This window comes from Mytilus galloprovincialis, chromosome 1 (assembly GCF_965363235.1).
Source record: "Mytilus galloprovincialis chromosome 1, xbMytGall1.hap1.1, whole genome shotgun sequence".
Classification (NCBI taxonomy): domain Eukaryota; kingdom Metazoa; phylum Mollusca; class Bivalvia; order Mytilida; family Mytilidae; genus Mytilus; species Mytilus galloprovincialis.
In genome coordinates, this window is record NC_134838.1 from 119,426,664 (window position 1) to 119,441,045 (window position 14,382).

Below are 14,382 nucleotides of genomic sequence, written 5' to 3' on the forward strand. Positions count from 1 at the left end.
TGAACGTTATATTTATCTATTAATCAGGAACAGCACAAGCAGATGTAGCCATACTGGTAGTTAATGCCACTAAAGGAGAATTTGAAACTGGATTTGAACTTGGAGGTCAAACTAGAGAACATGCTATTTTAGCCAGATCTTTAGGTAAGAAAAAAAAAACAGGTTGTAATTTGGATCTGTGGCAAGAAGATTATTAACCTTGGAGAAAAGCTGGAAAGAGTTGACTAACTAACTATTTAAAACAGATCCTCTAAAAGCTTGGTGATCAACTGACAATTTAATTATGTAAAGATAATTTGTATAAAATTAAAAGTTATTATTTATATTTTTATTTTTTTTTATCTGGTACAGCTTTATACGACCGCAATGGTCGAACCCTGAACAGTTTGGCAAATTTGGTCACAATATTCAAGCTTGATACTGTCTATATTTGGATTGGGATAAAATTTTTGACCTAATATAGGTTTTTGTCACAATATAAAATATATTTTACAATAAAAAAAACTATCAAATTGTAATGCAATTCCAATATAATAATGTAACTTTATTTTTTTACCTTTTTTTAGCTCACCTGTCCCGAAGGGACAAGTGAGCTTATGCCATCACTTGGCGTCCGTCGTCGTCTGTCGTCGTCTGTCGTCTGTCGTCGTCGTAAACTATTTCAAGAATCTTCTCCTCTGAAACTACTGGGCCAAATACTTTCAAACTTTAACTGAATGTTCCTTAGGGTATCTAATTTATAAATTGTATCCGAAGTTTTGATCTATCAACAAACATGGTCGCCATTGCTAAAAATAGAACATAGGGGTCAAATGCAGTTTTTGGCTTATAACTCAAAAACCAAAGCATTTAGAGCAAATCGGACATGGGGGGTATTATTGTTATCAGGTCAAGATCTATCTGCCCTGAAATTTTTAGATGAATCAGACAACCTGTTGTTGGGTTGCTGCCCCTGAATTGGTAATTTTAAGGAAATTTTGCTGTTTTTGGTTATTATCTTGAATATTATTATAGATAGAGATAAACTGTAAACAGCAATAATGTTCAGCAAAGTAAGATTTACAAATAAGTCAACATGACGGAAATGGTCAGTTGACCCCTTTAGGAGTTATTGCCCTTTATAGTCAATTTTTAACCATTTTTCGTAAATCTTAGTAATCTTTTACAAAAATCTTCTCCTCTGAAACTACTGGGCCAAATACTTCCAAACTTTAACTGAATGTTCCTTAGGGTATCTAGTTTGTAAATTGTATCCGAAGTTATGATCTATCAACAAACATGGTCGCCATTGCTAAAAATAGAACATAGGGGTCAAATGCAGTTTTTGGCTTATAACTCAAAAACCAAAGCATTTAGAGCAAATCTGACGTGGGTAATATTGTTTATCAGGTCAAGATCTATCTGCCCTGAAATTTTCAGATGAATCAGACAACCTGTTGTTGGGTTGCTGCCCCTGAATTGATAATTTTAAGGAAATTTTGCTGTTTTTGTTTATTATCTTGAATATAATTATAGATAGAAATAAACTGTAAACAGCAATAATGTTCAGCAAAGTAAGATCTTCAATTAAGTCAAATTGACCAAAATTGTCAATTGACCACTTAAGGAGTTATTGCCCTTTAAAGACTTTTTTCACAATTTGTTCATCATGTTGACTTCCTTTAAAAAATCTTCTCCTTTGAAACTGCTGTATCAATTTCAGCCAAACTTAGGCTAAATGAGTTTCAGAGTATCTAGTATAAATTTTATATTTTATTTCCTTGTATGTCAAGAAACATAGCTCCTATGGCTAAAATAGAACATAGGAGAAAATGATTATTTTTTTGGCTTTTGAAGAAAATAGGACGATCCAAAAAACATTTAAATAAATTGAAAAGCCAAAATAATCATTGATGAGAGATTTAACCAAAAGAATTAAGGTGAGCGATTCAGGCTCTTGAGAGCCTCTTGTTTTTTATCTGCCTTCTATTTGAAGGTCAACAGAGTAATGTTTTATTGTAACCTTTTTATGAGTATTGGATTAGAATACAGATTAAGATAATGTGTTGGCAGCATTGCTGGAGTCAATTTGGACTTAGCTTATATCCACTTCACTTCATCAGCTAAACTTCATTTTATGACTATCAAAACTGTAATTGCTTTATACTTGTGTAGTTTAGAACATAGCAATTCTTATGTATGCTCCGTTTCAAATTTACCATAATGTGCAGTAACAGATTATTTATTTTTCAGGGGTTACACAACTAATTGTTGCAGTGAATAAAATGGACACTATTGATTGGTTAGAAACTAGATATAATGATATTACCAAAAAATTAGGACAGTTTTTAAAACAAGTTGGATATAAAGAGAATGATATATCGTTTATTCCCTGTAGTGGATTAAGTGGTGTTAATTTAACGGGGAGAATTCCAGAACCTAAACTAGAGTCTTGGTATAAAGGCAGTACACTTGAGGAACAAATTGGTAAGTAAATATACCTTAAAGGCCATAGTTTAATGGGAATTGACAAGTAGATGATGAGGAACACTATAGAGTTGCCTAAGATAATGGGATTCTCAATGTTTTGTTTTTTAATTATCAGGTGATGAATTTCTAACATTTTATTAAAGGGGCACTAGCTGTCAAATTCATGTTCACCAATTTGACTCAAATTCTCATATTTTATTTATAGCAATGTAAAACATTTTTCAAAACTATCAAAAGTATAAAATAATCAATGTACAGGCCATAGTCTCAATAAAGATTTATCTTCGTTTCAATTTTAGCCTAGTTTATCTTCGTTTCAATTTTAGCCTAGACGCCATCTAATTAACTTTCAAGTTGACCTTCAATGACCATAGAAGTGATGTAAACATAAACATAGATATGAATAGATTAAGCAACTTGTGCATTTGAATTTTTATAGGTTTGTTAAATTTTGTATTATAGATTAAATATTTATGGTTATCGTCGTTTTTACCTTTAAAAGAATGATTTTTGTGGATCGAATCAATCAATCAAATTATTTACCTTTGTTTCACTTTCAATATTGACATTCTTTTCCTTTAAATAACTGTACACGACAATGCATGCGTTATTCTATCTCTTTCTAAGAGGTTAAATTGGAGTTCACATGAATACGGATTTCATGAGGTCGAATTTTTCACTTGCAAGTTAATAATTTTTTTTTAGCTTAATTTGACAAAATTGAACCATTTTAGCTGCTAAAAGCGAATTATTATTTCACTATTTCACTTTCATTAATGATTGAACAAAAAAATCATACTTTAGATTTTTTATATATTTCGTAGCTAGTGCCCCTTTAAAGTTAAAAATGAAAATGAGCAATTTCTTCTACAACGATATGATTAATTTTGATTAATTTCAGAAACCATAATCAAGATACTTTTTGTGTGCAATTTTTCAGATAAGTTTAAAGTTGTGACTAGATCTATTGACAAACCATTCCGATTGTGTGTAGGAGATATATTTAAGGGTATGGGAAGTGGATTCAGTGTTACTGGGAGAATAGTAACAGGATCAGTACAACCTGGAGACAGATTACTGGTTCTTCCTAGTGGTGATTCTGTGGCAGTGAAAGGTATGCATTTATTAAATATGTTAAAGACCTAGTACTTAATTATGTTCATGTTGTGGTGGTGGAAGTACAAAATATGGCAACAACCTCAGACCTTGCAAAATATTGCAGGGTTGGCAAAGTATTACCCGCCCGGGAAAACCCAGGCGGGAATTCCCGGGTTTTCCCGGGCTGGGCAATACTCCCAGAAATGGGTAATACTGGGTAATACTGGGCAATAAGACTTTTTAAGCTTATTTTAACACAAAATAGTAAAGTCTTGTTGTAGTTTCATAGTATTATAGCTAAATATATACATTTTATACAGATAACCATTGAGAGTCATGTTTCTAGAAGATTGAAAATTCAATTTCATTCTTTTCTCCACTACTTCTATGTAGGCAGAATACAAAATTTGAATATTTTAGGATTATTAATACCTTGTTAATTTCCATGTATTGTTTCAAATATCCAAACTTTAAAAAAAAATGCATTTTATAGCAGTGTTTATGTGAATTATAAATTTAAATGTCTATGCAATCATATTGCTAAATAAACACCCTACAGGGTCAAGTCATTAACCCTTATAGAAATGAAAAGGCTGAATATTGTTATATAAACATATCAATGTCCTAATCTGAATAATTACTTATTAATTAGTGATGTACATATAAATTATGCAAAAGTAATTTTTCTTACATTTTCTTGTTAATTCTTAATGTAAGATATATACATTTGAAAAATGAATTCTTTGAATTTATGTTAACAGTTTGACCAATCTAGACGAGAGGGTGATTTAATAGACTTTCAGAAGAGAATTATTGATTGATAAAGGCCTTTTCCATTAATATTTGTGTAATGTGTGCCTACATGCAGGGCTCACACTACTTCAGAATTATAGGGAGAAGTGACTTCTCTTTTTGAAACTGTAGGCTACATGTTTACTTGTCTCATAGTTGCAAGAATAGTACTTTTTCAAATGTATATAACTAATTTATAAATCAAAATGTGTTTATAAATATCTTAAATGTATTGCAATTGAGTTTGATCACTGAATCCTCTTTAAAATTCATGCCAGTATTTTATATTACCCAGTATTACCCAGTAAAACCCAGTAAAACCCGGGTTTTCCCAGTATTTCCCACTGGGCTGGGCAATACTCATAAAACCCGGGTTTTTGCCAACCCTGAAATATTGTGTCAATTTTTATACGACCGCAAAATTTGAAAAATTTTACGTCGTATATTGCTATCACGTTGGCGTCGTCGTCGTCGTCGTCGTCGTCGTCCGAATACTTTTAGTTTTCGCACTCTAACTTTAGTAAAAGTGAATAGAAATCTATGAAATTTTAACATAAGGTTTATGACCACAAAAGGAAGGTTGGGATTGATTTTGGGAGTTTTGGTCCCAACATTTTAGGAATAAGGGGCCAAAAAGGACCCAAATAAGCATTTTCTTGGTTTTCGCACTATAACTTTAGTTTAAGTTAATAGAAATCTATGAAATTTTGACACAAGGTTTATGACCACAAAAGAAAGGTTGGGATTGATTTTGGGAGTTTTGGTTCCAACAGTTAAGGAATTAGGGGCAAAAAAAGGGCCCAAATAAGCATTATTCTTGGTTTTCGCACAATAACTTTAGTTTAAGTAAATAGAAATCTATGAAATTTAAACACAAGGTTTATGACCATAAAAGGAAGGTTGGTATTGATTTTGGGAGTTTTGGTCCCAACAGTTTAGGAATAAAGGGCCCAAAGGGTCCAAATTAAACTTTGTTTGATTTCATCAAAAATTGAATAATTGGGGTTCTTTGGTATGCCGAATCTAACTGTGTATGCAGATTCTTAATTTTTGGTCCCGTTTTCAAATTGGTCTACATTAAGGTCCAAAGGGTCCAAAATTAAACTTAGTTTGATTTTAACAAAAATTGAATCCTGGGGGTTGTTTGATATGCTGAATTTAGAAATGTACTTAGATTTTTAATTATTGGCCTAGTTTTCAAGTTGGTCCAAATGGGGGTCCAAAATTAAACTTTGTTCATCAAAAATTGAATAAATGGGTTCTTTGATATGCCAAATCTAACTGTGTATGTAGATTCTTAATTTTTGGTCCAGTTTTCAAATGGTCTACATTAAGGTCCAAAGGGTCCAAAATTAAACTAAGTTTGATTTTAACAAAAATTAAATTCTTGGGCTTATTTGATATGCTTTATCTAAATATGTACTTTGATTTTTGATTATGGGCCCAGTTTTCAAGTTGGTCCAAATCAGGATTCCATATCAAGTATTGTGCAATAGCAAGAAATTTTCAATTGCACAGTATTGCACAATAGCAAGAAATATCTAATTGCACAATATTGTGCAATAGCAATTAATTTTCAATTGGAGTTATCTTTCTTTGTATAGAATAGAAGTTGATAATATATGTTGGAAATTTGCCAGACATGACTATGATGTCATTTTCTATTTTTATTTGCCAATAACTTTATGTAAATAACTTCATTGGAAATTTGCCAATATAAAATGTTGCTGATGAAGCTTTTTTTCCTTATCTTATCTAAAATGTTTTTAGATAATGTATGTTGGACATTTGCCAGACATGACTATGATGTCATTTTCTATTTTTATTTGCCAATAACTTTATGTAAATAGCTTCATTGGAAATTTGCCAATATAAAATGTTGCTGATGAAGTTTTTTTTATTGTTTTATACAATAAACAATGTATATTCACTTTTACTACCAACCAATCTTTACCATTCAGTGATAACAAGCACTTTATTTTACATTTTAATATTTTATGATGTATTTAAAAGAGTAGTTATTGTTGCAAACTCCATTAGAAATTTGAATTGATATCAGTTTTGGAAAAGGGAAACGGGGATGTGAAAAAAAAGGGGGGGGGTTTAAATTTTTCTCATTTCAGATTTCATAAATAAAAAGAAAATTTCTTCAAACATTTTTTTGAGAGGATTAATATTCAACAGCATAGTGAATTGCTCAAAGGCAAAAAAAATATTTTAAGTTCATTAGACCACATTCATTCTGTGTCAGAAACCTATGCTGTGTCAACTATTTAATTTTAGATTTAAAAAGTTTGAAGAAGAAATCTTTAATTGATTTGTAAAATCTTGACATTTGTTTTGTGTAAAAAAAAAACCATGTAATGTCAAAAATTTGATCACAATCCAAATTCAGAGCTGTATCACGCTTGAATGTTTTGTCCATACTTGCCCCAACTGTTCAGGGTTCGACCTCTGCGGTCGTATAAAGCTGCGCCCTGCGGAGCACCTGGTTCTATTTGTCACATTACCCAGTATATAAAATATCCAAAACAAACTAACAGGAGAATTTTGATTCTGTGAATATAAGGGATCTTTAAAGTACTTTTTGTTTCACATGTGCAATTGTGTCCCTGTTGTATTTACATTTGTAGTTAAGCACCAATCCAGCAATTTGAAAGAATTTCAAAACAGGGTCAAAAACAACCTGCAACCTTACCATTTTATTTTGAAGTTATCCTAAACCTGAGTTAGAAATGATAGTTCTTTTGTTTCTGCTTTGTCTGGCAATGTGAAAAATATCTAGATTACATTTTGGTTAGAACGATTAGAAAATTACAGAGTTATATCCCCTGAACTGTTAATTTGCAGTCCATTTCAGCCAAATTATATCTTGAAATACCAGAACAGGAAATAGAAAAGAATGTTATAAACCATCAGACATTTCAAACTTAGTTTAATGTGAACTTAAGCAGGTTTTGTTTGTCATGTGTTCACCACTGTCTGAGTTTAGACAAGTTGGCAAAAGTCCCTGTTGCATCCACTGCCAGTTTTCAGATAATGATTGACCTACAACCATATGGTGCATCCTAAGGTGTTTTCTATCAGATGACTTGAGCCATATTTTCTGGATGACTGGTCTTTATTAAATTTTTCATTAAACTGTATTTAACAAAATTACATAAGCATGTCACATTAAAGTATACAATTGATTATACAATTGTTTCAGGTTTAGCTATCAATGATGTCTCTTATCCATGTGCTTTTGCTGGTGATCATGTGACAGTTACTATTACAGGAATGGATATGAACAACATTCATGTTGGTTAGTATAGAAATGTAGCATAATGATTTTTCTCAATCAATATCTTTTTATATTTACTGGAATATACAAGATTAAGGGATTTGACTATTTAAACTTTGCTACTAGGAGTATTCTAATAAGGTTTTAAAAAGGTCTTATTTGAAATGTTTGACTTGCTATTTCAATTTCAAGAAATTATTCATTTACCAGATGTAATAGATGCCAAAAAATTATTAAAAAATAAAAATCTATTGTTGATTTGCTATCTCCTTTTATGATTGTAAACAATTTTTTGCAGGGAGTATGTTATGTGATCCTACCTCTCCATTGAAGAGTGCTACAAGGATAAAGGCCAAAATAGTGCTGTTTAATGTGGAGATTCCTATAACTAAAGGATTTATGGTATGATATGAATATTCAAGTCTTCAAACAAACAAAAATCTTGAATAAAACAGACGAAATAAACTTTCTAGTATTTTTATATTACACTTCAATTCTTGAATACCCCCAGGATTGGCAGTTATTGAAAAATATGTAAGGACTTCTTCCATTCTCAATAGACCCAATGGTAAGAGGTGTCTATTTGACTGTGTGTCAGCAGCTGGAATGAAGATGTCAATCATGATGACTCATATTAAGTTAGTGCCACTGCACTCAAAATAATCCTTGCAAAAACTTGGTGGGTCTGTAGATAGCTGCCTTTCATCCTTATTTGTAATGAGTGAGCAATGCAATCTAGTGTTAATACAGTTTGGCTATATCTTGGTAATTTATCTTACCTTTATTTTTAATTTTAGGTTGTATTTCATTATCAGTCCATTACTGAACCTGCTGTGATAAAAAGACTCAACAGTCAACTTAATAAAAGTACGGGAGAAGTTATCAAAAATAAACCTAAGTAAGTATTACTACGACTAGGTTGACAATGTTTTCTCAGGGTAACAATTTACTCTATCAACCTCTCAGCTTTGTTTCATTAATTTTACTAAATGTTCTGTTAATTATTGTCTTTTATTTATTTTTATGCCCCACCTACGATAGTAGAGGGGCATTATGTTTTCTGGTCTGTCCGTTCGTTCGTTCTTTCGTCTGTGGGTCTGTTCGTCCCGCTTCAGGTTAAAGTTTTTGGTCAAGGTAGTTTTTGATAAAGTTGGAAGTCCAATCAACTTTAAACTTAGTACACATGTTCACCATGATATGATCTTCTTAATTTAAATGCCAATTTAAAGTTTTGACCCCAATTTCACGGTCCACTGAACATGGAAAATGTTAGTGCGAGTGGGGCGTCTGTATACTATGAACACATTCTTGTTTATTATACCCCACACAACGAAGTTGCGGAGGGTATAATGTTTTTGACCCGTCTGTCCGTCCGTCAGTCCTGTTTCTTGTCATCGCAACTCCTCTCAAACCGCACAACAGAATTTCACGAAACCTTTTCAGATGAAAAGGACATACTATGTAGTTGTGCATATCTACAGGAAATTGCGATTCAATTTTTTTTTATAAGAGTTACGCCCCTTTGAACTTATTTGCTTAATGTACTACTGCAACAGTTTGTCATCGCAACTCCTATGAAACTACACAACAGAATTTCACGAAACCTTCTTAGATAATAAGGACATACTATGTAGATGTGCATATCGACAGGAAATTATGATTCAATTTTTTTTCTAGGAGTTACCCCCCTTTGAACTTATTTACTTTATTGTACTACTGCAACAGTTTGTCATCGCAACTCCTCTGAAACTACACAACAGAATTTCATGAAACCTTTTAAGATAATAAGGACATACTATGTAGATGTGCATATCGACAGGAAATTACGATTCAATTTTTTTTCTAGGAGTTACATCTCTTTGAACTTATTTGCTTTAAGGTACTACTTCAACAGTTTGTCATCTCAACTCCTCTGAAACCACACAACAGAATTTCATGAACATTTGTAGATAATAAGGACATACTATGTAGATGTGCATATCGACAGGAAATTACGATTCAATTTTTTTTCTAGGAGTTACGCCCCTTTGAACTTATTTGCTTCAATGTACTTCTGCAACAGTTTGTCATCTCAACTCCTCTGAAACCACACAACAGAATTTCATGAAATTTTGTAGATAATAAGGACATACTATGTTGATGTGCATATTGACAGCAAATTATTATTCAATATTTTTTTCTTATACAATTTTTTTTTCTTACACTTATTTAATTTCTCCAATGACAATATGGGGACGTGGGGTATGTGAGCGTGCTCACTAAGGTTCTTTAATTGAAAGAGCCTGGTATTAAGATATGACATTATTTACATAGCAACATTCATTGATTAACAAACCGATAAAGGACTAAAATTCAAGGAGAAGAAAACAATGTCTCCTCTCATATTAACCCATTAAAGTTTGGTATTTTAACTTGAAATATACTGACTTATATAATAGTATGTTAAGCATCATTTCTTTATGTAAATCAAAATTCGGTATATTTTTTATTTATTTTTTACTGATGTTCTTTAATATTTATAGGTTTAAGGTAAGTTAGAGTAGATTTATGGCAAGTTGAAATCAACTGATGCACACTACATGTTTGAAAATGTACAATTAATCTACGTATTTACTGACTGATACCAGATGGGTTGAAGTTGTTCTTATCAATGAGTTGATTTTCTTTAAACAGAGATGATGTGTTACAGTTTTCACCTGTTATGGAGAACAGACCTCTGTTACAGAATGCTTTCAATACATGTGTATATTTTACATACTGATATATAAATTCCTTTGCTGAAATCTGAACTTGATAGTCCTATAGTCCTATATATTTATCTTTCAGATGTTTAGTGAAGAATATGAGTGCAGTTGTTGAATTAGAATTTGACCGACCTATATGTTTAGAATTATACAAAGACTACAAAGATTTAGGAAGATTTATGTTAAGATATAGTGGCCATACTATTGCTGCAGGACTTGTTGAAGAGGTCAGTCTTAACTCAATAGAAACTAGAAGATGTGGTATGAGTACCAATGAAACAACTCTTCATTCTATTCACAATGTATAAAAAGTAAACCATTATAGGTAAAAGTACAGCCTTCAACACAGAACCTTGAACCACAAGGAACAGCAAGCTATAAAGTATAAAAATGAAAAAACTTGTTATATAAAGACAAAGATATTCAGATTTTACAAACATAGTTTGGTTTATATTGTTTGCTTGATGTCTTATTGAATTTTACCCAAGCGTTTTTGATCTAAAATGACATAAAGTAGCTTATGTTTGCAATCACTAAAATGACATGAAGTAGCTTATGTTTGCAATCACTAAAATGACATAAAGTAGCTTATGTTTGCAATCACTAAAATGACATAAAGTAGCTTATGTTTGCAATCACTAAAATGACATAAAGTAGCTTATGTTTGCAATCACTAAAATGACATAAAGTAGCTTATGTTTGCAATCACTAAAATGACATAAAGTAGCTTATGTTTGCAATCACTAAAATGACATAAAGTAGCTTATGTTTGCAATCACTGAAATGACATAAAGTAGCTTATGTTTGCAATTACTAAAATGACATAAAGCAGCTTATGTTTGTAATCACTAAAATGACAAAGTAGCTTATGTTTGCAATCACTTAAATGACATAAAGTAGCTTATGTTTGCAATCACTAAAATGACATAAAGTAGCTTATGTTTGCAATCACTAAAATGACATAAAGTAGCTTATGTTTGCAATCACTAAAATGACATAAAGTAGCTTATGTTTGCAATCACTAAAATGACATAAAGTAGCTTATGTTTGCAATCACTAAAATGACATAAAGCAGCTTATGTTTGTAATCACTAAAATGACAAAGTAGCTTATGTTTGCAATCACTTAAATGACATAAAGTAGCTTATGTTTGCAATCACTAAAATGACATAAAGTAGCTTATGTTTGCAATCACTAAAATGACATAAAGTAGCTTATGTTTGCAATCACTAAAATGACATAAAGTAGCTTATGTTTGCAATTACTAAAATGACAAAGTAGCTTATGTTTGCAATCACTTAAATGACATAAAGTAGCTTATGTTTGCAATCACTTAAATAACATAAAGTAGCTTATGTTTGCAATCACTAAAATGACATAAAGTAGCTTATGTTTGCAATCACTAAAATGACATAAAGTAGCTTATGTTTGCAATCACTAAAATGACATAAAGTAGCTTATGTTTGCAATCACTAAAATGACATAAAGTAGCTTATGTTTGCAATCACAAAAATGACATAAAGTAGCTTATGTTTGCAATCACTAAAATGGCATAAACTAGCTTATGTTTGCAATCACTAAAATGGCATAAACTAGCTTATGTTTGCAATCACTAAAATGACATAAAGTAGCTTATGTTTGCAATCACTAAAATGACATAAAGTAGCTTATGTTTGCAATCACTAAAATGACATAAAGTAGCTTATGTTTGCAATCACTAAAATGACATAAAGTAGCTTATGTTTGCAATTACTAAAATGACATAAAGTAGCTTATGTTTGCAATCACTAAAATGACATAAAGTAGCTTATGTTTGCAATCACTAAAATGACAAAGTAGCTTATGTTTGCAATCACTTAAATGACATAAAGTAGCTTATGTTTGCAATCACTAAAATGACATAAAGTAGCTTATGTTTGCAATCACTAAAATGACATGAAGTAGCTTATGTTTGCAATCACTAAAATGACATAAAGTAGCTTATGTTTGCAATCACTAAAATGACATAAAGTAGCTTATGTATGCAATCACTAAAATGACATAAAGTAGCTTATGTTTGCAATCACTAAAATGACATAAAGTAGCTTATGTTTGCAATCACTAAAATGACATTAAGTAGCTTATGTTTGCAATCACTTCTACTTGAACAATTGTTACTTTTATAGGTTTACAAAAACATCATGGTAGATTAATCAGCTTTTTCAGAAATCTGTAGACTTTCAATAAATAGTATCATCTTAAGTTAGCATTTATATGCCATGTTTATGCAAAAAAAAATACATCATGTATGTATGTGACTTATACAGTTTTATGTTTTTTTCACAGGTGCTGAAGTCAAAGTCAAAGACTGACGAAGGTGTATCATCTTCTGGTTAAAATAAAGTGCAATTGATTACGTTGTCTTGTAATTACCTCCCCTTAACAGAATAATCCCTTGGTTTTGATCAAAGACAACAGCATTTATAGATGTTCAGATACAAAATTTAATTCCTAAGCACTTCCCAAAGAACAACCTTAGAAACTAATACAAAAGATAAATCTGTAATTAGGCCAAAAGATCAAATTTGTTGTGATTCTTGTTACAAAATTTAGTCAGCAATATTTTGAAAAATATTTTGTCTGTTTTGCTATATTTGAGCTGATGTATCACATGTGTATTAATGTGGATTACGGAATCAATTTAAATATAGTCTTTCCAGAATTATCTTCAATATAAGGTTATATAACAATAATGATTATCTTGATAAAATCAAGGATGTCACACAGAAAGAGAAAAATTACCATATTTGTTTTATCTAATTGTACCCAGATATTAAGAATTATATGCTAGAAGTTCTATCAGACAATTTTTAACTTGACAGAATTCTTCCATCTTTCCTGCAAAGAATTAGAGACAAAAGGATTCTCATCGAATGACAGCATAAAACTGTATCACTTTACTTTTGGGTTATGAGCAATTTGACTTACTATTGGTATATAAAATCATTTAAAAATCTACCTGGCAATTAGAAAGGGTTTATATGACCTTGACCTCATTTCATGGAAATGTGATTAACAATTATGGTTTCTAATTAGGCAGGTTTCTCAGATGGTATTTGTAATGGGTCAACTATATTTGGTCAGTCTGACAGGGTTCATCTGACTGTGACCATATTTATTTGTTTGTGCCTTAGCTATCCTGGTGTTTGAAAGCGTATGTAATGAACATTGTCTAATGTGGGTGAAAATTGACTCTTATAGCCCAATTATAGTCACATTTTTAGGTTTTTCATTTATCATAAAAAAAAAAATTATGTTATAAATTTTCAGTTTTACTTTATGTAATACAAGTTTATCTCACAATTTTTTTGCTTAGTGTTGGTGCAAGTATTTGGTTAATATAGAAAGTAGTCAATGGAAAACATTCATTTCATAGAGTATTTTTATGTGGTGTTAGTACCACACAAATTAATTTCTATCACAGCCAAACAATTTAAAGATAAGTGGTGAAGTTGGTCCATTTATATGATTTTGTATTTTTTCATGGTAGAATTAAGATTTAACTACATGTTCTGCATTTTTGCCCACATAAATCATTGATTTTACTGTTGCAGATAGAGTTTTCAGGATAGAAATTAGTGTAACTGTGTTTCTGTAAAACAGATAGTTGTGACTAAAATCTAAAAATGTCTGCTGCATTAAAATGTATGGCAGTTATTTCAAGTTGATTGGCATTTGTGATGTTAAAATAAATTTTAAGACACAGTCATCTGCAAATCTTGGATTTTGACACCCTCAAAATTTGGATGTCCAATCCAGCTTGACTTTGGAAACAAATTAAAATGCATACACAAATTCATTTTTATACGACCGCAAAATTTTTTTGTGTTCGTATAATGGTATGATGTCGTCGTCTGCGTCGTTGTCATCCTCGTCTGAAGACACATTTGGTGTCTGGACAATAACTTTAGTTCAAGTTAATGGATCTCTATGAAATTTTATAAAAAGGTTCAATAC

The 14,382-nt window shown here is 31.1% G+C and overlaps 1 protein-coding gene across 1 annotated transcript in view; it reads left to right on the forward strand.

The window, feature by feature from the left end:
• Window positions 1–12,781, forward strand: part of LOC143054757 (HBS1-like protein) — a 35,101-nt gene extending 22,320 nt beyond the window's left edge. The window contains exons 10-17 of the mRNA XM_076227809.1: window positions 28–144; window positions 2,233–2,466; window positions 3,410–3,583; window positions 7,568–7,663; window positions 7,941–8,044; window positions 8,440–8,540; window positions 10,469–10,613; window positions 12,712–12,781. Coding sequence (XP_076083924.1) covers window positions 28–144; window positions 2,233–2,466; window positions 3,410–3,583; window positions 7,568–7,663; window positions 7,941–8,044; window positions 8,440–8,540; window positions 10,469–10,613; window positions 12,712–12,762 — 1,022 coding nt within the window. The 3' untranslated portion in view covers window positions 12,763–12,781. The remainder of the gene's footprint in view (window positions 1–27; window positions 145–2,232; window positions 2,467–3,409; window positions 3,584–7,567; window positions 7,664–7,940; window positions 8,045–8,439; window positions 8,541–10,468; window positions 10,614–12,711) is intronic.
• Window positions 12,782–14,382: the final 1,601 nt, after the last annotated feature.